This window comes from Diachasma alloeum, unplaced genomic scaffold (genome assembly GCF_001412515.2).
Source record: "Diachasma alloeum isolate Michigan unplaced genomic scaffold, Dall2.0 Dall_scaffold_00219, whole genome shotgun sequence".
NCBI lineage: Eukaryota > Metazoa > Arthropoda > Insecta > Hymenoptera > Braconidae > Diachasma > Diachasma alloeum.
Window position 1 is genome coordinate 711,204 of NW_021680384.1, and position 26,449 is coordinate 737,652.

The 26,449-nt window shown below is 40.7% G+C and overlaps 4 protein-coding genes and 1 long non-coding RNA gene across 5 annotated transcripts in view; 2 read left to right on the plus strand and 3 right to left on the minus strand.

Annotated features, from left to right (window-relative positions):
- The window catches only part of LOC107037410 (laccase-12), a 13,471-nt gene extending 12,756 nt beyond the window's left edge, over nt 1–715 (minus strand). Inside the window, exons 1-2 of the mRNA XM_015255957.1 lie at nt 649–715; nt 414–516 (exon numbers count right to left, since the gene is read on the minus strand). Coding sequence (XP_015111443.1) covers nt 414–516; nt 649–715 — 170 coding nt within the window. The remainder of the gene's footprint in view (nt 1–413; nt 517–648) is intronic.
- The window catches only part of LOC114841172, a 150,921-nt gene extending 145,469 nt beyond the window's left edge, over nt 1–5,452 (plus strand). Inside the window, exon 6 of the long non-coding RNA XR_003783042.1 lies at nt 5,379–5,452. This is a non-coding gene — a long non-coding RNA (uncharacterized LOC114841172). The remainder of the gene's footprint in view (nt 1–5,378) is intronic.
- On the minus strand, nt 1,543–4,668 carry LOC107037413 (INO80 complex subunit B). The gene is made up of 5 exons (XM_015255961.2): nt 4,180–4,668; nt 3,327–3,510; nt 2,656–2,889; nt 2,368–2,540; nt 1,543–1,790 (listed from the first exon to the last, which is right to left on the minus strand). The coding sequence occupies exons 1-5, from the start codon at nt 4,389–4,391 to the stop codon at nt 1,655–1,657; spliced, it is 939 nt and encodes a 312-aa protein (XP_015111447.1). The 5' UTR covers nt 4,392–4,668; the 3' UTR covers nt 1,543–1,654.
- Nucleotides 5,453–5,570: 118 nt separating the features above from the next.
- On the plus strand, nt 5,571–11,838 carry LOC107037408. The gene is made up of 8 exons (XM_015255954.2): nt 5,571–5,671; nt 6,158–6,643; nt 7,936–8,827; nt 9,238–9,945; nt 10,493–10,870; nt 10,958–11,073; nt 11,163–11,257; nt 11,349–11,838. The coding sequence occupies exons 1-6, from the start codon at nt 5,571–5,573 to the stop codon at nt 10,973–10,975; spliced, it is 2,583 nt and encodes an 860-aa protein (XP_015111440.2). The 3' UTR covers nt 10,976–11,073; nt 11,163–11,257; nt 11,349–11,838.
- LOC107037415 lies at nt 11,382–13,543 on the minus strand. The gene is made up of 3 exons (XM_015255964.1): nt 13,424–13,543; nt 12,560–12,709; nt 11,382–12,488 (listed from the first exon to the last, which is right to left on the minus strand). Exons 1-3 carry the CDS (start codon nt 13,532–13,534, stop codon nt 12,408–12,410), a joined length of 342 nt encoding a protein of 113 aa, XP_015111450.1. The 5' UTR covers nt 13,535–13,543; the 3' UTR covers nt 11,382–12,407.
- Nucleotides 13,544–26,449: the final 12,906 nt, after the last annotated feature.

The following is a 26,449-nucleotide window of genomic DNA, read 5'->3' on the forward strand; positions in this document are numbered from 1 at the left end:
CCCCCCCCCCAGACCCCTCGCCCTCGACAATAAACTAAATCAAAAATTTTCTCTTCACAATCCCCATCACCATTAACAAATAAATCACCGTCGAGCAAATAAATCACGATACGCCTCATCACCCCGACCGGTCCCTCATAAAAGCCTTTACAAACAACCGTCAAATTGATCTCCCGAGTTTTTCCCGTTGCCCACAGCCGAGGATTGCGAAAATTGCCTCTTAACTCATCTCCACGCCATAAAATCCTCGAAGTTGACTGGCGTCGGCCTCTTCTCATCATCTCAGCCCCATCCCCAGGAACATCCCATAATGCCCCCACAAATACCCTTCAACACCACCAACAACTACCCTAAACCCCAGAAAACAAATAAAACCCAGGAAAATAATAGTTCATCCTTGAAAAATCACTCACAAATTTTTTCTCGCGCTGTCAGTCACATAAAAATTGTACAAACATCTTTTCGGAGGTGCTCCACTGACACAATTGCCCCTGCAATCGTCGGTGGACTCAAGACCTATAAAAAAAATAAACGAAAAAAAATTGAGAAGAAAAAAAAACATTCACGACTCAAACGAATAAAAATTCGTTTTTTCATTCATCAAATTGATTTTTTAATAGATAAATTAATTGGTAAATTGATACTTACAGTATGCACTGGGGTAAATACTAAGAATAGCGAGTAAAATCACATTCACTGAATATTTACAGGTCATAATGACGATTATCTCACGATTTGTCGATTTAATGATTTAATTATCGAATTGATTGTTCATTGGGATGATGAATTTTTAAAGAACAGGGGATTGTTGTTAGCGTGGTAGCTGGAGGAGAGGCAGAAGTCGAATGAAAGGTGGTGTACAGCAGGGGCCCAGTGTCTTTACGTGAGGAATTCACAGTGTAGGTGAATCGTCTTGGTATCACTGGTAAATAAAACCGGTCACGGACGCTGGACCACATCAATCCCCCATGTCTTTACCGTTAATTCGACACTAGTGTGTGGAGGATATTCGGTTGAGAGGGTACATCTAACGACTGAAAAATTGCTGACGATTATTCGGCGTTCAGAATTGATTTTTAACGCGGAAGAATCTTTTTTTTTGTGTAAAGTCGATTCGTGATGAAAACCCTTTCGTTATTTTTACGTTTGTCTCGGGATCCAGTGGGTTGACGAGAAAATGTCAGAGGAACTTTTTGTAGCTGAAGAAATTTGCAATGGAAAATGTCCTCTGACTTTTTTTCCTGAAATCAGTAGTTACCGAGATAATTGAGAGAATAGCAAAATGGAAAAAAATATAATTTGACGTTTTGCTTCGGAAATTAATCAAACTCGCTTCGGTATTTTCTCAATTATCTTGAGAATTATCAATGGCACCAAAAAATGTCAGAAGACATTTTTTGTAGCTGAGGAAATTTCTGAGAAAAAATATTATTTGATGTTTTCTCCTGAAATCAATATTCTCCGAGAAAAATGACATGAGCGTCTTGATGAAAGCATCTAGACAGTAAAGAGAAGTCGTTTGTTATTAATTAGTATTTGAAATGGATTTCCAATGCAGAAGAATTTTTCTATTTTTATTTTTCATATTATTTTTCGTATAAAATAGATAATTTATTTGAGATAATTGGACTTGTTTTGGGTTTGTACAGGTGTTTCATGTCATAATTCCAGCTAGATTCGCTTTGTAACACTCGAGACTGCAGAGGGGTATGCCTGTCTTGGAGCAAGAGTACTTTTTTGGGTTTCTGCATTGTTCAACTGCGCATAAGGCGACTTCTGGTAGTTTTTTCCTGGAAAAATTCATCATCTCAGTTATTTTTTCACAGTTGGCCTATCTTTACGCATTTTAAGAGTGTTGTGGGAGCTGAAACTATGAATTTTGAGATTACAATGAATTTAATGATTTTTTTTAGCGTAAGAAATTGATGAAAGATCATTATTTTATTTTTTTTCAAAGAAATTTAGCTTTTTCGAGCTTTTAAAATAGTGACTTAATTTGATTTTCATTTTAAAAATAATAATTCTGAAGCCTCAAGTCCACCAGATCAATTTTGAAGCCCTCAAAAGGTGAATAAAAACGATTATTTAAAACCTCAACATTTCAATTTATCCTTCAGATTAAAAAAAAACGATAGATAAATTATTTTCAATGCCAAAACAATTGTTGCTGTAATAAAAACCCCCTTCGGACGTATCTCCAATGTTGAACTGATCCAATGAATTAAAAAAATAATCAAAAAGCCAAAATCGATCGTTTTAAAGACTAAACCCCTTCAAAATGATTTTTTCAATCCCTCAAAATTCACCTTAAATCCCCGAAAAATTTGAAATTCACTCCTCCAAACTCCTAAAACACAATAAACTCACATTTTCGCGGGTCGAAGGGGGAATTCTTCACCCGGGGGATACGATATCGAGCTCCCCTCGAGTGTCAGTCGATAAGTAACTAGAGGAACTTGTCTCTTCGATGCCTTTCCCTTCCCTGTGATCTTCGAGGCTTTGGACTCCTGCTTCTTCAGCAGTCTCTCCATCGTTTTTTTCTACAGCAGTAAAATCATAGTGACAAACTCAGGAAAAGTAAAACATTGGAAGTGAAAAACAGGAAATGAAGGCGACGAACGAATGAATAATTATTCATTCATTAGTAATTCTTACTTTGTCCTTCTCTCTTTTCTCATCAGCCAATTGCTTTCGTTTCAGTGACTTGAGAGCAGCCTTTTGAATGGCCTCAGCTGTCATTACTTTTTCCTTGTAGCCAGTGGGCAGAGACATCAACTGCTCAACCCCAGGATTTGGCTCTGCGTCTGTTTTCCTCTCGAACATTGCACGCTGTCTTGCTGTCATCAGTTTTGGATCCTTTGGCTTTATTTTTTTTAACTCATCGTCCACCTCAATTTTTTTTAAATGTGTAGTTGTAATTAATGAATTATTTTAATCAATCAATAACATAATTAATCATTTTAATAATTATGTGATAATATTATGATAATGATATTATGCAAGAATTGTTATTTATTAATTAATTATATTATTAATCAATAAATAACAATTATTAATAATAATAATTATAATAATTATTATTTATTTCATAATATAATGAATTCATAAATAATATAATTAATTAATAATTATAATTAAATCTATAATTATAATTGATGAATGATAACGTTAATTTCCAGTTAATTGAATAAATTAAGTGGAAAATGAAATTAAAATTATGAAAAAGGGAAATTAAATTGAAGAATTAGAAATTTTGCTGATCAATTTTTTTGTGGATTTTTTTTTAGTGTTTAAGAATTCTTGGGAGATTGTATTTTTGAAAGTACCTCCTCCAGTTTTCCAGACTCGATGGCGTCCAGCCATCGCTCCTCCTCGCTGCTGGTTCCACTGTCCCTCGGCTTTCCACCCTTTGATACTTTTTTCTTAACGACTTTCGGTAGCGACGGGGTACTGGGCCCTGCCAAGGGCGTGGAGGACACTTTGGGCAGTTTTTCTCGATTTCTTTCCGGTCTGGAATCATTTGAGAAGGTTATTAGAGGGATTTTTTGAGGGCTGAGGAGGTTTTGATGAAGTGGAGCTGTTGATACTTCTTGATTATCTCAGAAAGTATCAATGTTGGGCAAAAATGTCAGGACTTTTTTGTAGCTGACGAAATTTCCAGTAAAAAATTTTTTCTGACTTTTTCACCTAAAATAAATAATTACTGAGATAATTGACAAGATAACAAAATGGAAAAATCAACAATTGGACGTCTCAATTCCCAAATTAATTAAATTCTCTTTATGATTTTCACAATTACCTCGGAAATTATCAATTCTATCCAAAAATGGCAAAAGAACTTTTTTATAGCTAAAGAAATTTCCAATAAAAAATCTTTTCTGACTTTTTCTCCTCAAGTCAATAACCACTGAGATAATTGACAAGATAACAAAATGGAAAAATCAACAATTGAACGTTTCCATCCTAAAATTAATTATTTCTCTTTGTTTTTTCCGCAATTATCTCGAAAATGATCAATTCTATCCAAAAATGTCAAAGAACCTTTTTTGTAGCTGACAAAATTCCCCGCAAAAAAGACCTCTTCGAATTTCCCGATAAAATCAATAGTTAAGAGCAAAACAGCAGGACAAAAATTGCCAACAACTCTCTTCACCAAAGAAACTTTAAATCTTCACTTACAATTTTCCATTGTCAGCAGAAACTCTCACTTTGAACGTCTTCTTCTTCACCCTGCTCTGGTCAGCAACAGCCCCCTCCCCCTCCCCGTCCACCCCCATCTTTTTCTTCTTATGCTTCTTGTGTTTATGTTTTTTGTGTCTCTTCTGTCCTCCACCCTCGGAAAAGCCCAGAAACCCTTCAAATTCCTCCGCCTCTCCCGCGCTCGTCGCCATCTTGGAACCAATATGGCGTCGGAACCTCACTCAACGCATCATCAACTTCAGTTCTCCCCACAAAGTTCCAGAAAAACTTGGAAAATAATCACTCAACTATCACTCAGTTTTACCCGCAACAATAACCTCGAAGTCACTTTTTTTATTATTCATTAAACTTTATTTATTTATTATTCTACGGAGCTGACGATGAGCTTCCAAAGCACGAGAAAACGTCAACTTGGAAAATGCGATGACAATCGCGCATGCGCGGCCCTCGGTTGATCCGAAAAAGTGAAATTCCTGACGTGCCGAAGGTTGATAAAAAAATAGAGATCGTCTTCATCGACTGAAGAAATGAAAACAAATTGAAAAATAATTAAAAAAAAATATTATTCGTGAATTATTTTTGGATGAGCATAACTGACAGTTCTTGAATTTTTGTAAATTGTTAATTTTTTTTTCCTTCTTCGGTCGGGAACTATTTTTTTATCGACTGAGTAAGAGTTCAAACTGTTTTGTTCTAGTTCCAAGGACTTTGGTTCCATCTTTTTGTTTTGATTCTTCATTGAGACTGTCCGAAAATAAACTATGAAGTTTTATTTTTGGATGAAGAAAATGCAAAAATTCTTCAATTTTAATGAATTGTTCAATTTTTTTTTTTCGTTCATCGGGAACTGATTTTTTTATTGACTGAATAACAGTTTGAACTGTTTTGTTCTCGTTCCAAGGGCTTTCGTTGCGTCTCTTTGTTTTGATTCTTGCAAGTGTTTACATTGGGAAAAGGGGGAGGAGCCAGAGCATTCGAAGGTCGAATGCCAAAGCGAGTGGACGTATATTTACGTTTTTGACAATTACAAGTGTTTTTTAATCACTTCCCTCATTTCTGGAGAGCTTTTAGGCGATGTGGCGGTGTAATTAAGTGGTAGAAACACTTTTTTACGAATTGAGATGTTAAAAATCGTCAGAAATCAGCGATTTACATTCCGATTTTCTTTTTTAATTCAGTGTTTCTAGTTTTTTGCGGCAAAATGTTCGTGGCACTAAGAACAGAGTTGATGATGAGGGACGAGAGCAAACAGGTAGGCAACTCTCAAGAGAATTCCATTCCCTCATTGATAAATTAATTTGATAATGACTTTTTAAAATTTATTGGCACAGATCTCAGCAGTAGGGAAGATTCATTCTGAACTCCATAGAATGAAGGAAAGAAGAAACGAATTCATCGAGGACCTCTTACGGTTCAACATTGGTCATGCACTCTGTGACATCCTGGGGACATCCAACGAGAAATTATTAAAGTATTTATGCATTTTTTTAAATGAATTAACGACAGGAAAAACCAAAAAATTGAAGAAGAAAGAGTGGAATGGAACCTATCGGCTTTGAGAATCGATATCTCGAAATTGCCAGAGTGAAATTCAAAATTTTTTTTTTCATTTTCAAGGATTTTTCATAATCTTTAAAACGACCCCAAATTGATTCAAATTGCATCATCACGTCGACTGATTTTCAAGTATTAACAAAATCCACTTTATTCGATTTTCTTCAAACGAAAAGAAACAGAATAAAGTGATTCGTTTTCAATCGTCAATATCTCGAGATCCGCTGAGTGAAATTCACCAATTTTTTTTTTCATTTTAAAGACTATAAAAATATCTTCAAAATGAGATGTTACTCGCCTGAATCGGTTCACTGAATCAACAGATATCGGTGATTGCAGAAAAAGTAAATTCTCCTTTAAATAAATTTCCTCTTTTTCTGAAAAATTCTCTCCAACATTCCAGTCCAGTCCTGGAGTGTCTTTCAGTCCTCTCCACGACGAAGACCTTCTTCGAGAACGACCTGGCGAACTTATCCCTCGACAAAATCATGAAGACCTCATTTTTTTTACTTCAAAAACGAACTCAATACGAGGAGATCCTCTGCAAGATGTTGCTGACAGTGGAGAGTATCCTGGTGAACGCTGAGAAGAACCAGATGGACCTGGTGAAGATGTGCGAGATCACCAGGATGCTAGAGTACCTCAGAGATTTCGAAGCAGTGGGAGATTGGAAGATGATGCCCAAGTTGTGTTCTGTGAGGATTTTCAAACAAATTATTCATGTAATTGGCATTCCCCTGGACGATATGAGCTTCGAGATGGTCAGAAAGCTCTTTGAGGACCACCTGAAGTGCCTCGAGCAGATCATCGAGGTCAGGGGGAATCCCAATTGCCTCATTACAATCACTGCTATCAAGCATATCTGCGAGATCAACTGCAAAGCTGTTTGGTGAGTGGAAAATTTCAAGAAAAATACTTTAAGATTTTTTTTTTTCCGTTTTGTTGAAGGGGAAACGTCCTCTAGTGGACGTTTGACCCTCAACTAGAAATGTTTTTAAGGGTCGTGTGACCCTTGAACCTATTTGCCCCTCAGTTGAAGTAGAAGAAAAAAGTTTCCTGACGTTCTTGAGGCGCTCAAAAGACGACTTGATTTTTATTATGAACGTCCTTATGGATCGTTTGACCTCCAAAAGCATTTGACCCTAGGCTTCGAACGTCCTCAAAGGTCGTTTGACCCTCAAAATCATTTAACCCTCGACAAAAATGGAATAAAAAAATGATCTGACGTTCTTAGGGTTTGTTGACGCTCAAGAAGATTTAATTTGCAATTAGGAATGTCTTTGAGGGTGGTTTGACCTTCAAAACTATTTGATCCTCGGCTTCGAACGTCCTGAAGGGTCGGTTGACCCTCGAAACCATTTGACTTTGATATAAAAATAAAGGAAAAACTCTGCCGACGTTTTTAAGGATCGTTTGACCCTCAAGAACGACTTGAGTTCACTTATAAACGTCCTGGAGGGTCCTTTGACCCTCAAAACGGTTTTACCCTCAACAAAAATCGAAGAAAAAATTTTCCTAACGTTCTTAAGGTTTTTTTGACCCCCAAAACGATTCGACCCTTAACAACGAGCGACCCTGAGGGTCGTGTGACCCTCAAAACCATTTAACCCTAGGCTTTGAACGTCCTCGAGGTCCTTTGACCCTCAAAACGGTTTTACCCTCAACAAAAATCGACGAAAAAATTTTCCCGACGTTCTTAAGGGTTCTTTGACCCCCAAAACGATTCAACCTTTAACTACAAGCGTGCGTGAGGGTCAGGTGACCCTCAAAGCCACTTAACCCTAGACTTTGAACGTCCTCGAGGTCCTTTGACCCTCAAAACGGTTTTACCCTCACCAAAAATCAGCGAAAAAAATTTCCTGACGTTCTTAAGGGTTCTTTGACCCCCAAAACGATTCAACCTTTAACTACAAGCGTCCGTGAGGGTCAGGTGACCCTCAAAGTCACTTAACCCTAGGCTTTGAACGTCCTCGAGGCCCTTTGACCCTCAAAAAGGTTTTACCCTCAACAAAAATCGACGAAAAAATTTTCCCGACGTTCTTAAAGATTTTTTACACCCAAAACGATTCGACCCTTAACGACGAGTGTCCGTGGGGGTCCATTGACCCTAAAAACCCTTTGCCCCTCACCTAAAAACCAAAGAAAAAAGGCTTCCCGACATTTCGAAGAATTCATTTTCAGGTTCTGCTGGACCATCCTCGACAGCTACGACTCCGACATTTTCGTCCTCCCTCCTCCGAAGTCCCTTCACAAAGCCCTCATCCTCTCCCTGACCACGACAGCCTCAAACTCCCTCATAAAATCAGTCCTCCCCCACTTCAAACAGCTCTCCCCCACCAGCAAGGACTTGCAGGTGATCCGCGAGGGCTTTCTCAGCTACCTGAACCAGCTCTACGATCTGGGGGACGTGCCCACCCAGGACCTCTCAAGGACCCTCGCCACCGAGGGCTACCTGATGCTCCTCTTCCAGGAGGGGAGGAGCCAGCTCCTCCAGAGGATGAACTGGTTCCCCAATACTGTCTCCCACGTTCTCTCCAAGGTTCTCACGGATCTGGCGGTGATGGAGGGCTCCCTCGGGGTTGACGTCATCCCAGGGGACGTCGAGGTGTTCAGGGACTCTCTCCTCCAGGGAATCCTCACCTCCATTGAGTCAGAGCCCATGAAGAACTCCAGTGGTTTCTTGACTCTTGTCTACTTTCATCACAAGTCAACGAAAAGCGAGATTGAAGTCCCCTTCGAGGTGATCGTGGGGAAGATCCTGGGGACTCCTGAGGGCCACTTCAGGGTTGCCGAGGTCAAAGTTCTCTGGTTCCTCGTGGCGAAGCTCATGCTCAGGGAGAGGGAGAGACCCAGGGGACTCTCCGAAGCTGTCGCCAAGCTTTTTGGGACTGTCAAGGACCTGGGGGTCGACAGGTGCTTCCTCGATGATGAGGAGGTGGTGAAGAGCGCTCTGGGACATCCTCTGGGGCACGACGTCAGGGGCGATGTCCTGAAGATGTGGATTCAAAGGCATGGAGAGGTGGAGAACGTCTGCGATGACTTCACTCAGGATAATCTCATTTTCACTCTTTGGGTGAGGATTTTTTGGTTTTTCAGGGATTTCTCGGGACTGCGTGAAGCGATTTCGATGATTTTTGAAGGGAATTTTATTGGCTTTGAAATGAGCGCTGTCTCGACAGGATTCGGTCATTCAATCAGAAGATATCTAAGATTTTGTACAGTCGGTTTTTCAACTTTTGATTTATTTTAATTACGAAATAGAAGCTCAGGTGTTTGGTTTCAATCGCCGATATCTCAGCATCGGCAGAGTCGATTTGGACGATTTTTTTTTCATTCTTAAGATTTTTTTATAGTCTTCAAAACGAGCCCCGACTCATCCAGATCGCATCATTTCCCCAGGAGATATCGAATACTTTCCGTCAAGGAATTTTTCGCCAATTCATTAGAATTAAATTTTCATGAAGACAATTGAATTCTCTCCAGAGATTGATTGAAACTTCGCCCGAGGGGTTCGTCGGGAAGGTCCAGAAGTGCCTGGATGTCATAATCAGCAAGAAGAACCTCCAAAAGGACATGAAATATTTTTTCCTGCCGAGGATTCCGGACATCCTCGCTGGCTTCAGCAACTCCAAATCCCACAATTTCGTTTCGATTTTTGAACTCTTCGAGCGACTGGCCCCTGAGGAGTTTCCACGGGAGTTTGGGGTCCTCTGTGCCCCCAAAGTCATCCGCATACTCCTCGGGGAGGGGCTGGACACGAGGGTGAAAGGCCCCCTCATGAGATTCAGCTCCAGAATTCTCTCGTCCAGTGGACGTCACTCAGACCCTAGAGTGGCCAGGATTTTCGTTGGGAAGCCTGAGGTCATCAGGGAAATCTGCGCCCAGGGGTTCAGTTCGGAGAGCGAGGGGGCACTCTCTGGGGCCTGCCTGAGGGTCCTGACGATTCTCCTAGTGACGCAGCAGAAATTTCAGGTCAAGAGCGAGGAGACCGTGGCCCTGGGGGAGATGCAGCTGTACAGCCCTCTGAAGAGGCCTCTGGTGGTGGCCCTGGAGGCTGTGAGGTTCCTGACTATTCTGCTGTCAGAGGGTGTTGAGGGCCCAGTGGTGAAGCTCGAGGGGTTCAGTAGTGAGGCTCGAAGGGACGAGATCATCTATGGGATCTACGACAGGGTGATGGCACTCCAGGCTATGGTATGTAATTTTTCCTTTATGCTTGTTAAAATAATAATAAATACGCTTGGAGATTTTTTAAATGAGTTTTCACGTGAAACAGCGAGAGAAATGAGAGACTTTGCGTCAGCTTTTGATAAATATCTCCCACAGATTTTGAGATGTTTTGCGGAGATTGAGGAGTTGTTTTGGTTTATTTCGCGAGTAATTTTCAATGAGAAATCGTCTGGCAATCTTCTTCTGACGAAAAAATGTGAGATATATTTTTGGGTCAGGATGAACTGACTCTGGACCTCAATATTTTAATCTTTCACTTACTCCCTGTCACTTTATCCGACCTCCAATGCAACATTACATTTTACTCCACCTCAAGACAGCCCCCTTGAAGCTTCAAAAATCTCCAATCTGTTGTCAAAAGTAATCATTTTCTCCCTCAAAAAATTTTTAAAGCAAATCATGGATAAGGCGGGTTGATCAGAGATCCTCCCCCACTCCTCCAGAAACCCCCAGCAATTTTTTAAAATTCTCCAGCCCTTCGGATAAAAAAAAATAATGAAAAAATCTTCAGTGTGCTTCAGAGCACTGGATCCACCTCTACAACAGTCTCTCGACAATCCTCAAGTTCTGCGAGCGCAGGAGGTTCAGGAAACCCCTCACCCTCTGCTGCGACTCCCCTGCCCACTTCTTCCTCGTCTTGTTCGCCACCCAGAAGTTCGACACTTCACCACAATTCTTCAATTTTCTGAACCACTGGCTGACAATATCGACTTCCATCCCCACTGACAATGTCCAGTACGCATTGAGGTACAGAGAGGAGCGAAGAAGAAACGAGCTAGACCCCGATCTCCCATTTGGAAGGACTCTCCAGCTTCTGAATGTTTTCATTAATCATCTGAGAGACGACTCCAAGGTTGATCAAAGTCTTCTTGAGCCTCTAAAAGCTTTGGTAAGCAAAAAAAATCGTCAGAAAAATTATTTGCAAAGAAAACATTATTTTCGAAAACTCGTACGATTATTTTTCCACTGTTTTCAGGTGGAGAAACTCATCTGAGACATGAAAAAAATATTTTTATTCAAAAGATTCGCTTTATCAATTTTTCATTGATATTTCATTAAGATTCCAACAATTGTTCGAGGATTCTAACTTTGGTGAGTGGTAAAAACAATTTAAAGAATTAGATTTTCCATTTAAAAAATTGCTAAAATAATTTTTCTCATTTTCTAAAATTAATTTTCAGCTGGAAATTTTCATCTGAGGATTAAAAAACAATTTCTTCAATGTTTTGTTGCACTATTAAGAAGATTTACTATTAATTAGAGGATTCATACTCCGGTGAGTAATAAAAAAATCTAAAAAAATATTTTTCTCTCAATAAAGAAAAATGAAATAATTCTTTAAAATTTCCCTTTCTCCATTTTTCCAGATGAAAAACCCCTTTTCACCGACAAAAGGACAATTTTCACTTGATAAATTCGTTTTATTAACTTTCATGAACATTTCCTTACAATATTAATAAGACATTAACATTAATTCGAGGTTTCCATGACCGATTGATAATTATTAAGACCGTTAAATCCTAAAAAAGTGATTGTACGTAATTACGAGTGATAGTACAGCATCCGAAATGATGTCCCCATCAATGAGACGTATCTCCAAAGTACGTGAGACAGTTTAAGTCCCCTTCATCGTACGCTCATAATGCATTAAATGTGCATAATGGAGTATTTTCTGAAGGATTATTGGGATTATGTCCTTGGAACGGGATTTAAGCGTATGTTTTATCTCGCTTTGTCTGAATAACTTCAGCTGAAAGGGGATTTAGTTATTCTAAGGGGTTTTAGAAAGAGAAAATTGCGTTGAAAATACTTGTATTAAATATTTTTTTTTTATGAATAAAGAGATATTTCGTTGAAGTAAAAGTGGATTTTTTTTCTGAGTTGAAGATAATTTTTTTGAGCTGAAGATTGAGGGATTTTATTTTATTGGGGAGAAGAGAGGGGCAAAATGGAGCACTGAAAAAATGATTGTTGTCAGGAATTTTTTTTGGTTTTAGTTGAGGGTCAAATGACCCTAAAAAAGGTTTAAAGTTAAGGGTGGGAGGGTTTTGAGGGTCAAACAGCCCTCAAAAAAGGTTTAGAGTTAAGGGTCAAATCATCTCAAGGGTTAAATGACCCTCGAAAAGGTTTAGAGTTCGGGGTCAAATGGTTTTGAGTATTAAATGATCCTTGAAAAGATTTGGAGTTGAGGGTTAAATAATTTTAAGGGTCAAAAACCCTGTAAGAGGGTTTATCATCAAGTTTGTCCCTTAAATCTATTTGACCCTTAACCAGAAACCGCAAAAAAAAAATTTCCTGAATTGTGCAAACTACTCGCTTTGCCCCGCGGTTTAATTTTATCCTCATCTCCCCTAATTGGAGTAGTTTTTTTTTTAATTGGACCCTTGAACCACATTTCGTTTTTAATTATAAAAATTGCTCCTTTGTTATTTCCGAGGGCGACCGTTGCGCTGCATAAAACAGCCCTTGAATGAGTTCAGTCTCACGTCGATTTCACCCTCCTCCAACTGGCCGAGAATATTACAGGGTTATTAACATAGATAAAGGGGAAAATTAGTGGGGTGATGAGTTTTTATACCTGATCGAAGAGGTAGATTTCACGATAACAAGACGGCGAGACGCATTCGCGAATGCATCGAGTCTTAGCCACTGCGCTTCGCTGTTGGGAGAGGGTTTTGCAGGCTCCACTCTCCTCGCAAGCTTGCTCGAACTCTCGGAATAGTAATTCCTACGGGAGTGATTATGCGGTTCAACGAAATTTCCAAGTCTTGTAGATATTTCAACGCTGAATGCAAATCCACTTGGGAAATCTTTCTTAAAAGTCCCGTTTTTGAGAAGAACAAAAGTCAAATAATTTTTTTTCATCTTTGTTACTCAAAAAATGATCGAGGGTCAAACAGTCCTGAGGGTCAAATGGGAGAGACGAGTGAAGTGATCACTTCGCCTGTCTCTCCCATCTGACCCGCAAGAAAGTTTGATTCTTCTGATCACTTATTGACCCTTGAACAAGGAAATTAATGATGAAAAATAATTTTTTTTGTGAAGGTCAAACGGGAGAGACGGGAAGAGTAATCAGAAGGGTCAAACGTTCTCAAGGGTCTAATGAGAGAGACGAGTGGAGTTTTCACATCGATCGTCTCTCTCATTTGACCCTCAAGAATGTTTGACTTTTCTTATCACTTCGTTCGGCTCTCCCAATTTGACCCTTTTGACCCCTGCACCGGTCTCTCCCATTTGACCCTCAAGAATGTTTCTCTTCTGATTCTATTTCACTTTACGTCACGCCCATTCAAGTCAGTCCCTCTCTGTGAAGTCTACCCATTAAAGAATTTGAATTTCGCGGCATGGGGGTGGGTTGCCACCCCCAAACACGTCGCCAGAACGGATCAAAACATTCAACAATTAAAAATGGAAATAGTTTAACAAAAAAATTGATAATTACGTTTTTTGAAGTCTCTTTGTACGGATATTCGGGGAAGACAAATGTCTTCGCTTGCTGTTGACTTTCACTAATTCCAAGCACAAGTAGAAACAGACTGAGCCCGTGTGCCATACGCCCCGCCATCTTGAAACAACCCCGGAAGGATCGATATTGCGCTGAGATATCTGCGCACATCGTTGGCAATTTTCCACATTCAAATTATTTTTCCTCCCCCTCGGTTATATCAGAGTGATAATTTTTTTTTATTGCCGAGATGTTCAACGATAGGTCACAGTCGTCAAAGAATATATTTTCAGGGCGGTACTCGATGATTTAGATAGTGGAATTAATTTTTTTTTATGAGCACGAGAGATTTCGGGCTTGAGGAGGATTGGAAAATTAATTGAGAATTTTTAGGGGGAATTGAGGGTTGTGATAAGGAGGTCTGAAGATTAAGGGGCGGAATGCGAGACAATGTGGAACGTTTGCGAATTGCGTTGTTCAAGGGTCAAGCAAGGTTGAAGGTCAAATGGGAGAGACGTGTGGAAAGGTCGAGAGGGTCAAACGGAAGAGACGAACGAAGTGATCATGAGAATCAAAATTTTTTGAGGGTCAAATAGAAGAGACTATTGGAGGGTTAAATGGGAGTGACAGTTGGAAGGTCAAATGGGAGTGACAGCTGGAGGGTCAAATGGGAGAGACGAAGGAAGTAATCAAAAGAATTAAATTTTTCTGAGGGACAAATGGGACAGACGAAAAAAGTAATCGGAACAGTCAAACTTTTTTGAGGGTCAAATGGGAGAAACTGTCGGGGGGGGNCGAAATGATCACTCCACATGTCACTCCCACTAAACCCTAAAAAATATTTGACCCTTCTGATTACCCTCCCATTCTCTCCCGTTTAACCCTCAACAAAATTTCACCCTAAAAAAATTTGACCCTCTATTTTTTTCTGAATAATAGAAATGGAAAAAAAAGTAATGTAAATTTTTCACAGTTCCACCCCGTCTCACCCCTCACCCAAATCCACCCCTTAAACCCCCAAATAATCTCTCTCCCCCCAAAATCATCGTAAATAATTTGAATAAACACCTGAACAAATTGTTCAATAATCCATAAACGCATATCCCCCAGATAAATGTAAATTGTCCGTGCATTCGCATGAAATCCGATGCGTTTTGGATTGCCACCACGTGGGTGTTACCCATTTTCGTATATTCAACAGTATTAGAGAGGTTTTAAAGCAAGTATGCGTGCGGTGGATTGGCGGCGTGGCATTAGTTTGAAACGCCAGATATACACATTTGAACTCTCGGTGCAATCCCACCCCCATTATACCCCTCCTTCACCCCCTCCCCCCCGGCACCTCCTGCCCCCATCAAAACAACATGAATTAGTGGGATATATACGCTGAGAAGGGGGAGAAGTGGACTCACATGCACGCACGCTTGAATTCCGTTTGTTTCACCCCGAAATTAACGTCCACGCATGATAGAATGAGACAAGCCCCCAACCCCTCAGTGCCCCCCCCCCCCCNCGGGTTTTACACACATGTGGCAGGGCGTAGATGTCGATTTTATTGTTTGTGCTTTCAATGAAATCATTTAAACCCGCAAGTGTCTGCTTCTGTTTGGTGATATTGACAGGATTAGGGGTGAGAGGGGTGAAAATGACGGTATTTTGCAGTCGGAAAAATGGAATTTGAAAAAAGATTTTTAGAGTTCGTAAAAAAAATTGTGAATAGGAAAAAAATTCGTGGAGGAGTGCAAAGAAAATGTTATCCTCAATAATTATTTGAATTGATTCAGTAATTGATTGAAATTTGGACCTACGATTTGGCAACAACGCATTTTCGTTGGACGAGGTTGGTGCTACTGTCCTCCGATATGATGCTATACTATACTATAGTCTGTGCTAGAGGACCTAAAGTGGAGCTAACGCAGCGCCCCCACGTGCGCTCTAACCTCCTCTCACCGTTGCCACGTTGAACCACCATTTTCCTACACCCGAACGATAATTCCTGTACATTTTTAATAATCACTCCGGATTGCCGCGGTAAAAAATAATAAAATCGCAGGGATATATTCCTGAACCCTATACCATGCTACACATCAGACATTCGGACATACTTTCAATATTTTTCAAAAAATATTTTCAATATATATATATTTTTTTTCAAGGCTACGCCTCTTTTCAATAAAAATAATCCACCCAAAAAATATCTCCAATGTTAATCATCCATAATTGATCCAATCACAGAATCTGAAATCGTCAACGGCTTCTCAATGGGGTCCCTCCCGACCCCATAAATCACAGACCATGAAAACTCGTTTCCATTCAATGCGAAATAGCAACACAAATGCCCCCCCCCCTCTCCTCATTATTTGGGGGGGGAGGGGGGCAAGTGCCAACAGAGTCACGGCAATCTTCGTAATTAAGGGATTCCATGCGTACCAGAGCGAATTGAAGAGGCACCAGCCCCCCCCCCCCCCCCCTCCACTGGTCCGTATTTGTGTGCCTATGGCCTCGGGAAACTCAAGTCCAGTATCAGAATGGCTCTGGGATATATATGTTTCGTATACAGATAGTTTCGGAACACTGAATGTATAGAATGGGGCACTGCGTCGGTGGTGGGGGAGGGGGGGGGGAGAAGGAGGGGGATCGATCGTGCAAATTTACACGTTGCACACGCGACCTTCTCTCTCCTCTACAACCCCCCCTCGCCCCCCTTCGGACTATAGGGCGGTGCTGAGGTACAGGGCTGGAGCATTTCATGTATATACACATTTGCCGGCGTGTAAACGAGACCTATTATTGGTCGATCTTGTTTGCACTATCAAACTCAACACGTATGATCACTTGCACCTGAACAAATTGTCAGGATTTGGCCTTTTTTTGCTCCCACGTTGGAGAAGGATGGGCTGAGACTTTGGATTAATTTTTTTTGTGATTTTTTCAGTTGATTTTTCAATTTAATATTGGATTAATATGTGAAGACTGTCATTATTTTGATGAATCCATTATTTTCACTCTCCCGTTTGGCCCCTTTGACCCCTCCGTCCGACCTTTCCATTTGACCCTCAAGGTTTAATTCTTCTGACCACTTCGTTGGTCTCTCTCGTTTGACCCCCAATCTGTTTGATCCTTAAAAACAAATCTGGAAAATAATTCGAAGTGTTTTCCATCTCTATTTACTCAAAGAATGATAAAGGGTCAAAAATACTTGAGGGTCAAACGGGAGAGACAAATGAAGGGTCAAATGTTTTCGAGGATTAAACACGAGAGACGAACGAAGTGATCACTCCATTTGTCTCTCCCGTTTGACCCTCTTCACCTCTCCGTCTGTCTCACCCGTTTGACCTTCTTGACCTCTCCGCCTGTCTCTCCCATTTAACACCTTTGAGCCCTCCGCCTGTCCCTCCCATTTGACCCTCAACCCTGTCTGACTCTTGAACAACGAAATTCCCTACAACACCACTCTGCCCATTCTCAAATTATTTCCTACATTGAATGCTTGTTTCCTTTCAATTGAGCGCTTCGTTAATTAATTTCTCTCCACTCACAATTCATCACCGAGTAACATCGACTGTTCATTTCTAGAATTTAATTGAGAGACTTCTCGTTCGTCTCAAAAGCTCCTTTCTGTAAGAGCAGAATTATTCAAAAGGGGGAAAAGTCACATGTAGAAAACATGGTATTCGTTATAATCGATTTCCCGTCCTTTACAATTTCTCTTTTTCATCACTCTCTTTACATTCTAACCCCCCCCCCCTCCTCCACCCCCTTCGCATTATACCTCGAACCCCCTGACAATCCTACGCCTGAATGAGGTTCAAGGACCTCGTTAAAACTGCAAAAGTGGCTTTCTGAATTCCTCCACTCCCCTCGCAATGTCCTTCTACAAAGAACCCGCAAATCCATCTATTCAACTCATATTTTAATAATTTTCATTGAAACGTTATATTTGGTTAATGGGAAGTTTCAAAAATCTCCGACCATTTCGAAATAAATGGATGATGGATTTCGTTTGTATTCATGGAGAATTGAAATATCGAGTGAATCCAAGTTTTACGAGTTTCTGTTTATGCCGATGGGACGAATTGTCAAGTTCAGATCATAAATTCGCTTGGTGAATTGCCGTGAGGCATTTTCGGAAGGTGATAAAAGCGACTGAATTTCCATTTGAACAAAAGTGGAAAAGCGAAGAAAATTCCGATTGATGACTATTTCGTGTCTGGGGTATTAATGGGCGAGCATTTGTGGTGGTGGTGGAACATTAAAGGAACAACATTTTATTTTAGTGCAATTATTTCGATCTTTTTTCTTTGGCTAGCTGTCTGAAGCAGCGATTATGGACCTTGGTTATCCTGCAAGTTTCCGAAGGGAGGTGGAAATGGTGGGGCAGAATGGTGCGATTTGAATGAAATTATAGGTTTTTGAGACCTATTGAAAATGCTAAAAAATGACTATAAATTTTTTTAATTTCACTCTGCGGATGCTAAGTTATAGATAATTGAAAATTGTCGCGCACGCCTAGGAAGCTTTCAGGCACGAAAACCGTTCTTCGATTTGTTGTGACTGAAAATGGTGCGAATGGAATGAAATTGTAGGTTTGCGAAGCTTATAAAAAATGCTTCAAAATCACCGAAAAAATTTTTAATTTTACTCTGTCAATATTTAGTTATCAACAACGGAAAATTATCGCTCCCACCTAAAAAAAATCTCTGAATCCCCCAGTTCCCAAATAAAACCACTGGAGCATTTTCCTTTTGTCATGAAATGGGTCACGTACACCGTCACGAGGCTACAGGCTACTCTCCAATTTAATCCCTAAACACAAGCGTAAAATCCTCCTAATTAAGGCTCACAGTAGCGTACGAATTCAATCACACGAATGTTGAAAATACACATACACACACACTTGGATTATTCGACATTGAAGATGAACTCAAAGGACCCAGCGTTCCCTTGACGTCATAGCCATTTCATGGTGCCTCGGGGCAAACTACTGCATAACCCAGACACTGTGCGGACGGAGGTGAAAAGCACCCTCTGACGTTTTCCCCGACTCAACCCTTGACGTTTTCCACGTTTCCTCGGATTTTAGCCCAACGTCAGCGGAATTTTTCTTCTCTGATTTAAATGGCTTAATTACGGACTTTGCCATTCTCCATTGTGGACGGATTGATTAATTGTACAGTACATTATCACGAGCTTTCACAAGTTTGTCATTCATAATTTTTTTTTTTTTCAATTAACTAGATTAGGCAGCGCGCGTATTCTGCACCTTGCGTGCCTCAGGAATTGGTAGAACCGCGATATAGATGTTTTCGGTGGATTTCCACTAATATTAAAACTTAATATGATTGTGGTAGAGATACAATTGCGATTTTGAGATTTACTGAAATTTTGAAGACAAAAAATTTGCCAACCTCTCGAAGAACGAAGGGATTTTTTAGTTTTTTCAATTACCAAGGGAATGAGTATCAGGTACACATTACCATTTTCAATTCAAATTCGAAATCATTCGTGATGAAGTGGCAATATTAAGCCTCGGTCGAACAGGGATTTTCTTTATTATGAAAAATCCAAATTATTCTCTGCAGGTAAAAAACCAAAACAAAATCATCATGAATTGAGGCATAACTGTGAATTGTTTGTTTTTAAAAAATGTGTTGAAAATTGGCAATTTAGAATACCGAAATTTAATTCTTTTTTCTATTTAGTTTAGTATGTATATATTATATTATACTATAACATACATTATTATTGTATGTATTATTATATTATATACTAGGGGGCTTCGCCCCCTGCTCGCTTCGCTCGCCAACCCCGGGGGGCTTCGCCCCCCCGCTCGCTTCGCTTGCTCCCCCCCAATTCAACTGTCAGCCCCCCCACCGCGTTTGACCCTGGGACACCCTCCTCCCTTCTAACCCCCCCCCCGACCTTGGGCACCCCCTGACTACCCCCCCCCCACCTTTAGGCGTCGCCTGAATTGTCTTAAATTTTGCCCTTATTTTTTTATTATATAGAGAGATAATATATGTATAATATAATATAATTATAATTTATTATATGATAGTATAATGCTGCAGAAAGACGTTAGGCGGATTAGATTGGCTTCAAAAAACGTTACATTCGATTTTTTATTAAAGAAATTAATAAAAATTCTTTACATTATTGTTATGCATATTGGACTGTCGTAAGACTGCTAATGGCGTTGTATTTTCATTTGCAAAAATTAATTAATAATTCAATAATCGCGATCCCCCCGGATTATCTCCAATAACACCGGAATAAAAGATTCCCCTTTACAGGATTAAACGAGACGCGCAGGGGTGAGAGGAGTGAAAGGCTGAAAATCCGTCGGGATGATGGAATTAGAAGGGGGTGGGGTGGTTTCACCGGGTGGCACTGCGTTCAGGGCCGTTTGTCAATGGTTTGGCGAGACGCCAGACAGTGAGGGTGGGCAGGATGCTCCGAGGAGCTCTGGGGGAGGCATCTGCAACAAGTACAATTAGGTAAAGCAGAACTTACGTGCACATTGACCCGAACAAGTTAACCCCCTCAACTCTCAAGACCCCAAAAGTCAACAAATCTCCAGAAAAAATATATTTTTTGATGATGATTCACGTCCATATGATAATTAATTATGAGCTGGAATCGTGGGATTTTAGACACAGTAAAAACCACACCGTCTCATGCTCAAATATCGCAACGTTTCGATTGAAATTCAATCTTCATTAAGCGCTAGAAATTAATTACAAGAATTAGTCAGTTTAAAAATATCAACATAACCGAAAATCACTTTGCGGCACTTGAAAAAATGATAACAATTCTAACTTTTCAAAAACGTTTAAGGACCGTGTCTGAAAGAATACCTTGACATCCATAGTATTTTGTCATTGTAAAAACTATTTCCTCTAGTGTAAATTAACCGCATAATACAACAAAGTTGTATTTTAAAAAATTCATAACAGAGATGTCAGACAAGATGTGAGTGAGAATCTACCAATAGACACTGCCATAAACGATATTCCATAGGCAAAAATCATGTGCAAAATGGCCGCTCAAAAGCCCATTACTAATTTATTCGCAAAAATAGTTATGCTGTATGAAGGCAAAAGCAATTTGACTTGTTTTGAATTTTTGTGGGACTAGAGGGACGCGACAAAACGACCGCGGAAAACTGCCCCCTAAAAGTTTTCCGCGGTAATAACCTTTTGAAAGAGAGGGATTGGCCATCAGGAGGGGTGGGAGGGGGTGGCGGAGGGTGAGAGGGGTGACGAGTCCAACATTGTTCGGAATTTCACGTTTCTCGAGAGTCCTTTATCGTCTGGCTATTAACCAGCAGTAAACCCAGCATTTCCCAAGTCCCTCTCTCCCTCACTCTGTTTGCTCCTCACTCTCCCATCACTTTGTTCCATTTCCAACCCCTCCCCCCCCCCCCCCCCCCCCCCCCCCCCCCCCCCCCCCCCCCCCCCCCCCCCCCCCCCCCCCCCCCCCCCCCCCCCCCCCCCCCCCCCCCCCCCCCCCCCCCCCCCCCCCCCCCCCCCCCCCCCCCCCCCCCCCCCCCCCCCCCCCCCCCCCCCCCCCCCCCCCCCCCCCCCCCCCCCCCCCCCCCCCCCCCCCCCCCCCCCCNCTCTCCGTATAACCACGCGTAATTTCGTTTCTGGAATTTAAACTCGTGTGTGGAGCTATCCCCGGTGGTGTAACGTCAACAAAAATACTCGGGAGGTTTTCAATTTATGTAACGCCGGGAGGGTTATGGGACTGACAAATTAAGTTTAATTTTGGGTGATTGAGGGGCATTGTTGGTGTAATTGTGGCCTTTTTGTGGGAATTTATGATGCTGTTTTTCTCGGGTAGAATAGTAATCGAGAAACACATTTTTCTGAACAAAAATTTTTTCGAAGGCGTGCGCGATAATTTTCAATCATTCATAACTCTTCATCAGCTGAGTGAAATCGAAAAAATTTAGAGTCATTTTGAGGCATTTTTTATAGACTTCGATAGTCTACACATTTATCAGAATCGCATTATTTTTATTCAGGTCAGACGGAAGAAGCGTTTTTCTGTTTGAAAGCCTCGTAGGTGTGCGCGAAAATTTTCAATCATCGATAACTCTGCATCGGCTGAGTGAAATTAAAAAAATTTAGAGTCATTTTGAAGCATTTTTTGTAATCTACAAAAACTTGGAAATTCATTCCAATCGCACCCTTCTGCCCCCTTTGCGGGCTTCGTCCCGAATCCTACAGAATCGTCCGAGTCCATCATTGATGTTTCAGACATCTATCCAGAAATTTACGCTGACTTGATGATTCTTCATCGTTCATTTGCTTCTTTTCTATCATTTGTTTATATTATCCATCATAGAAAAAATTTCTGGGGTCCCTTTTGACCCCAAATCGCCCCTGATTAACACTGTTCAGTGACGAAGACATGCCGTAAGAAAAGAAATGACTGTGAAAAGTTCTGAAATACTCCATTACAAGCGTATAAAATGGCCGAGTGGAGTACACATACAGTTACTGTCTGTACAAGTGGTACAAACGATGCTTTTCGACCAGTTTCACCGGTATATGGGAGCCAGTCGTTCCCCGTTGGAGTACTTACACGTAAAACAGACGATACAACGAGGACTGGATGAGAGGCTTCAACAGTGGAAACTCTACTATTTTGTGAGGGATCCATTGGTACACCAATACTTGCACGATTTACTCACTTTTTGGGGTCTTTTTCTCGTCGCTAAACTTTTGGACTGAAAGTGCTGGAGGATGAGGAGCGAGGGGGGAAGGGAGGGAAACCGATACATGATTTCACTTCTTCGGGGTAATTGACAAGTTTCTAGGGATCTGGCGATTTCAAAAAAATGTTGAGGGTTTCCGGAGGGGTGGGGAAGGATCTCTGATCAACCCGCCTTATCTATGATTTGTTTCAAAATTTTTTTGAGGGAGAAAATGATTTTTTTTTACAAAATCTCCGGCTGAAGTTGAATCGACGCAGGAGAGGACGAGGCAAAATGGAGATTTTTTAAGCTTCAAGGTCTGCTAATCAAACGATACGATTTGGGACGAACTTTCTCACATTTAGAAACTGAAGAGAAGATGTTGAAAATGACGCGCAGTTCGGTGGATTTTAATCTACCGATCTCCAGATATTGACGATTGAAGATGGTTCATTCACGCTCAGTCTTCCCAAGGCAACTTGAGATCAGTTTTTGGGAAATATCTCGGAGTCTGAGGGAGAGGGAGAAATTTTTGCGAAGACATATTTTGTAGAGCAGAGTGAGATCTACGGGAAAGGTCCTCATGAAAATTTCGCCATCTCCCTTGGATTCAGAGATATTCATCAATAACCGATTTCAAAATTTTATCGACTTTGTGTTATTTCATAATTCATCTCCAGGGTAAGTTTTTTGTGAATATCTTTGGATCTGTGGGAGATGGCGAAATTTTTGTGGAAACATTTTTTTGTAGATCTCACTTCGCTCTACAGAAAAGGTCCTCATTCAGAGATATTCACCGAATAATTGATCTCTTTGCTATTTTTTAGGTGAAAATACAGAATTTCGTTTCTTGTTTTTTCGGCAAGACTTCTTTGAAAGTCTGGACTGGGAACCCTTGAGACCCTTCAACTGAAGTTGTGTATTGACGTGCTCTCCGGAGAGACAGACGTTGGAGGCAGAGATGAGAGTTATGGGTGAAATGGGGGCTGTCTTGAGGTGGAGTAAAATGTAATGTTGCATTGGAGGTTGGATAAAGTGACAGGGGGTAAGTGGAAGAGGAAAATATTGAGCTCCAGAGTCGGTTCATCCTGACCCAAAAAAATATCTCACATTTTTTCACCAAAAGAAAATTGTCAGACGATTTCTCATTGAAAATTACTCGCGAAATAAACCAAAATAATTTAATTTCCATCGACAACTCCTCAGTCTCTCCAAAACATCTCAAAATCTGTGGGAGATATTCATCAAAAACTGACGCAAAGTCTCTCATTTCTCTCGCTGTTTCACTTGAAAACTCATTTAAAAAATCCCCAAGTATATTTTCCCACCTTCAGAATAAAGTTCAGACGTCACCAACTTCTCAATAATTTTTTTTAATTCTTCAAGCGCAAATTTTCAGAGTAAACTTCCAGGACGTCGACTAAGAAATTACTCGTCTACGAGGTGATCAATTAGTCATTCCTGACGAGGGCAAACTCACCCTAAACGATGCCCCGTTGAGCAGAAGTTGTTCCAAACTTGGAGATGCCACAGTGAAGGACAGAAAAAAATATTGAATTTACGTGAAATGAAATCGAAGTGTTAACTCGGGAATTCGCGAAATATTTGGATAAGTTTTTTTCTCCTTCTCTCCCCCCCCCCCACCCCCCTTTGAAACGTAATATTTGTCTATTTGGAATTCTCGGCGGCTGATGGGGGTTGGGGGATGACGTAAGGGGCCTGCTGGTACGTCGAGGCTCCCGCGTAATTAGGTCGCTCGGTCAAACCACAGAAACTCGAGAGACAAGTGAGATTCTACTGCAACTAAATACAATCTTAATTGGAAAAAAATGACAATGGAGTGTATTTTTATACTTTTAAAAGCGCCAAATTTGGTTGTGTCGGAGTCAAACGAGCGATGTAATAATTCTAAAAATTTGCACACGTACCCAATGAATATAAAATTATTTTTTCATCAATAATTCATCAATTAAATGTTCCCATAGTAATTTTGAATTTCATATTCTCTCCGTGACAGCCGTTTTGGTTCTTTGTTGTTCAACTGTTGAAAAATTGAATGGTCCACAAAGTAAATGATAATTTAATGTAAATATCTCGGAAAATATGGCTGAGAAAATTGCCCCTTGGCCTCAAAATGTTCACACCCCCCTTCCCGGCTAGCTTAATCATAATTATTTAACAAGATACCCCCGCCTCGACTCTTCGAACTCATCCCCAAAAGTGCAGCAGAGAGAAATGCAGTGGCCAAACGGTAGTGGGGGAATTAGGAAGAGTAAGAGCCATCCACGGCGCGAGGGCAGTTGCGCGCGAGGAAGGCGCGCGTACGAGTCTCAAAAGTCGAGTAGACACGCTAGTTCACTCTCATCAGTCCTCCGTGTCGGTCAATCACCGGATAAACTCTAAAATCGCGCATTGAGTCGAGACAATTTGAATTGCAACTGCATCTCCAGTGTTTCCCACTCGCTTGAAAAAAAAAAAAAATCCATTTGAAAAAAATTTTTTTTTCTGTAAAAGTTTCTGGTGGCCCCCGGCGATCGAGTGATGTGTTGACGTGATTCTGTGGTCCTTTCTAGTGCATTCAGAAGCAATTCCCGTGGGAAATTGTGGAATTTTATCGTTAATTGGGTGAATAACGCTGGGAAACAGGGGAGAGACTTCTGAGGCCTCAGGTGAGTCTGCGAATTCATTTCACGTGTGATTTTTCATCGCAATTGTTGGACTTTCACTCGTTGCATCTCTCACACGAATCCCGGGGCTCATCGGGAGTCAATTATGTGCGGGGAGTTACGAGTGGAGGAAAAATTATCGCTCTGAAGTGGGAGAATTCAAATTGAAGGATTTTATCCACATGATTAGCAAATAGCACTTCAGTTTTTTTGAGATATCTTTGAACCTAGTGGAGATAGCGGGATTTGCGTGAGGACCTTTCTTGTAGCCCTTGAAATTCCGTACAAAAAAAGTTCTATTCAATACTTCGATATCTCTGATAGATTCCGAGGAAATTAAAAAAAACTGAATCCATCAAAAGTTGAGGTATTTTGGGTTTTGGGGAAGGTCAGAGAAAATTGAAATGATTCAATCCGGAATATCTCGCGAGGAAATGATGCGATTTGAATGAGTCAATCTCATTTTGAAGACTCAAAAAAACGCCGTTAAAATGGCGTCGGATTTTTTGAATTCGGTTTTTATTTTTCAAAATTTAAAATAAAAATTCATCAATTAATTTATCAAATTATCAATTAATATTGAAAATTAAATTTTCACCTCCAGATTTATCATTCCAGCTGAACAAAAATTCATGGACCCTTCTAATTGAAGGAAGGAACGATAAAGAATTATCCTGAATTTTTTTACAGCTTGTTTTCTTTTATCGAGAATCGATTGTTGGTATTGAGGGTCATATCACACGGTAGTTTTGAGTGGTTGTGAGTGGGTTTTTTGCCCCAGGGGTTGCCGGCTGCCGCGCAAGGGGCGGGGAGGGGGCACTGGGAATTGAACGTTTTTCCGAGTCTGTATGGAGCAAGAAAGAAGTTGACCGACTCGTTGGGACACATGTATGTATCGCGTGGACATAGCGGGGACCGGATTTCTCGTGGAACCGATCAACGATGTCGGAGAATCCTCTTTGATTCGGAAAGAGACGATACTTCTATGTGTTTGTTATTCTAACCCTTGCTTCAACAGTTTTTTTCATTCTGATGATTTTTTTCGAAAATGTCCACACTTACGCCCTTAATTTATTGAAAATTCGCAAATTATTTTTTCATTTTTTTTCCGGCTAAACAATGTAGAGACAAATTTCGATAATTTTTTTTTCATTTCTATTACTCGAAGAAATGATGAAGGGTCAAACGGGAGAGACAGGTTGAGGGTCAAATTTTCGTCTGGGTTAAACGGGAGAGACGAGGAGAATAATCGAGCATCAAACCCTCAAGGTTTAATATTCTAGGTCTAATCTCTCCCGTTTGACCCTCTTGACCCTTTCGTCTGTCTCTCCCATTTGACAAGGGGAGGGTCAAATTTGCTTGAGGGTCAAACGTGAGGGACGAGCGAAGTAATCAAAAGGGTCAAACGTTCTTGAGGCTCTAATGGGAGAGACGAGTCGCGTGATTCGCTCGTCTCTCCCGTTTGACCTTATTGACCCCTCTGTCTGTCTCTCCCATTTGACCCTCAAATCTGACCCTTGATCAAAGAAATTCGCCAGCGTTCCACGTTGCCCCGCGTTCAGTGAAAATAGCCTCACTGAATTGTCAAATTTACTTGAGGGTCAAACGGGAGAGACAAGGGGAGGGTCAAATTTACTTGAGGGTCAAACGAGA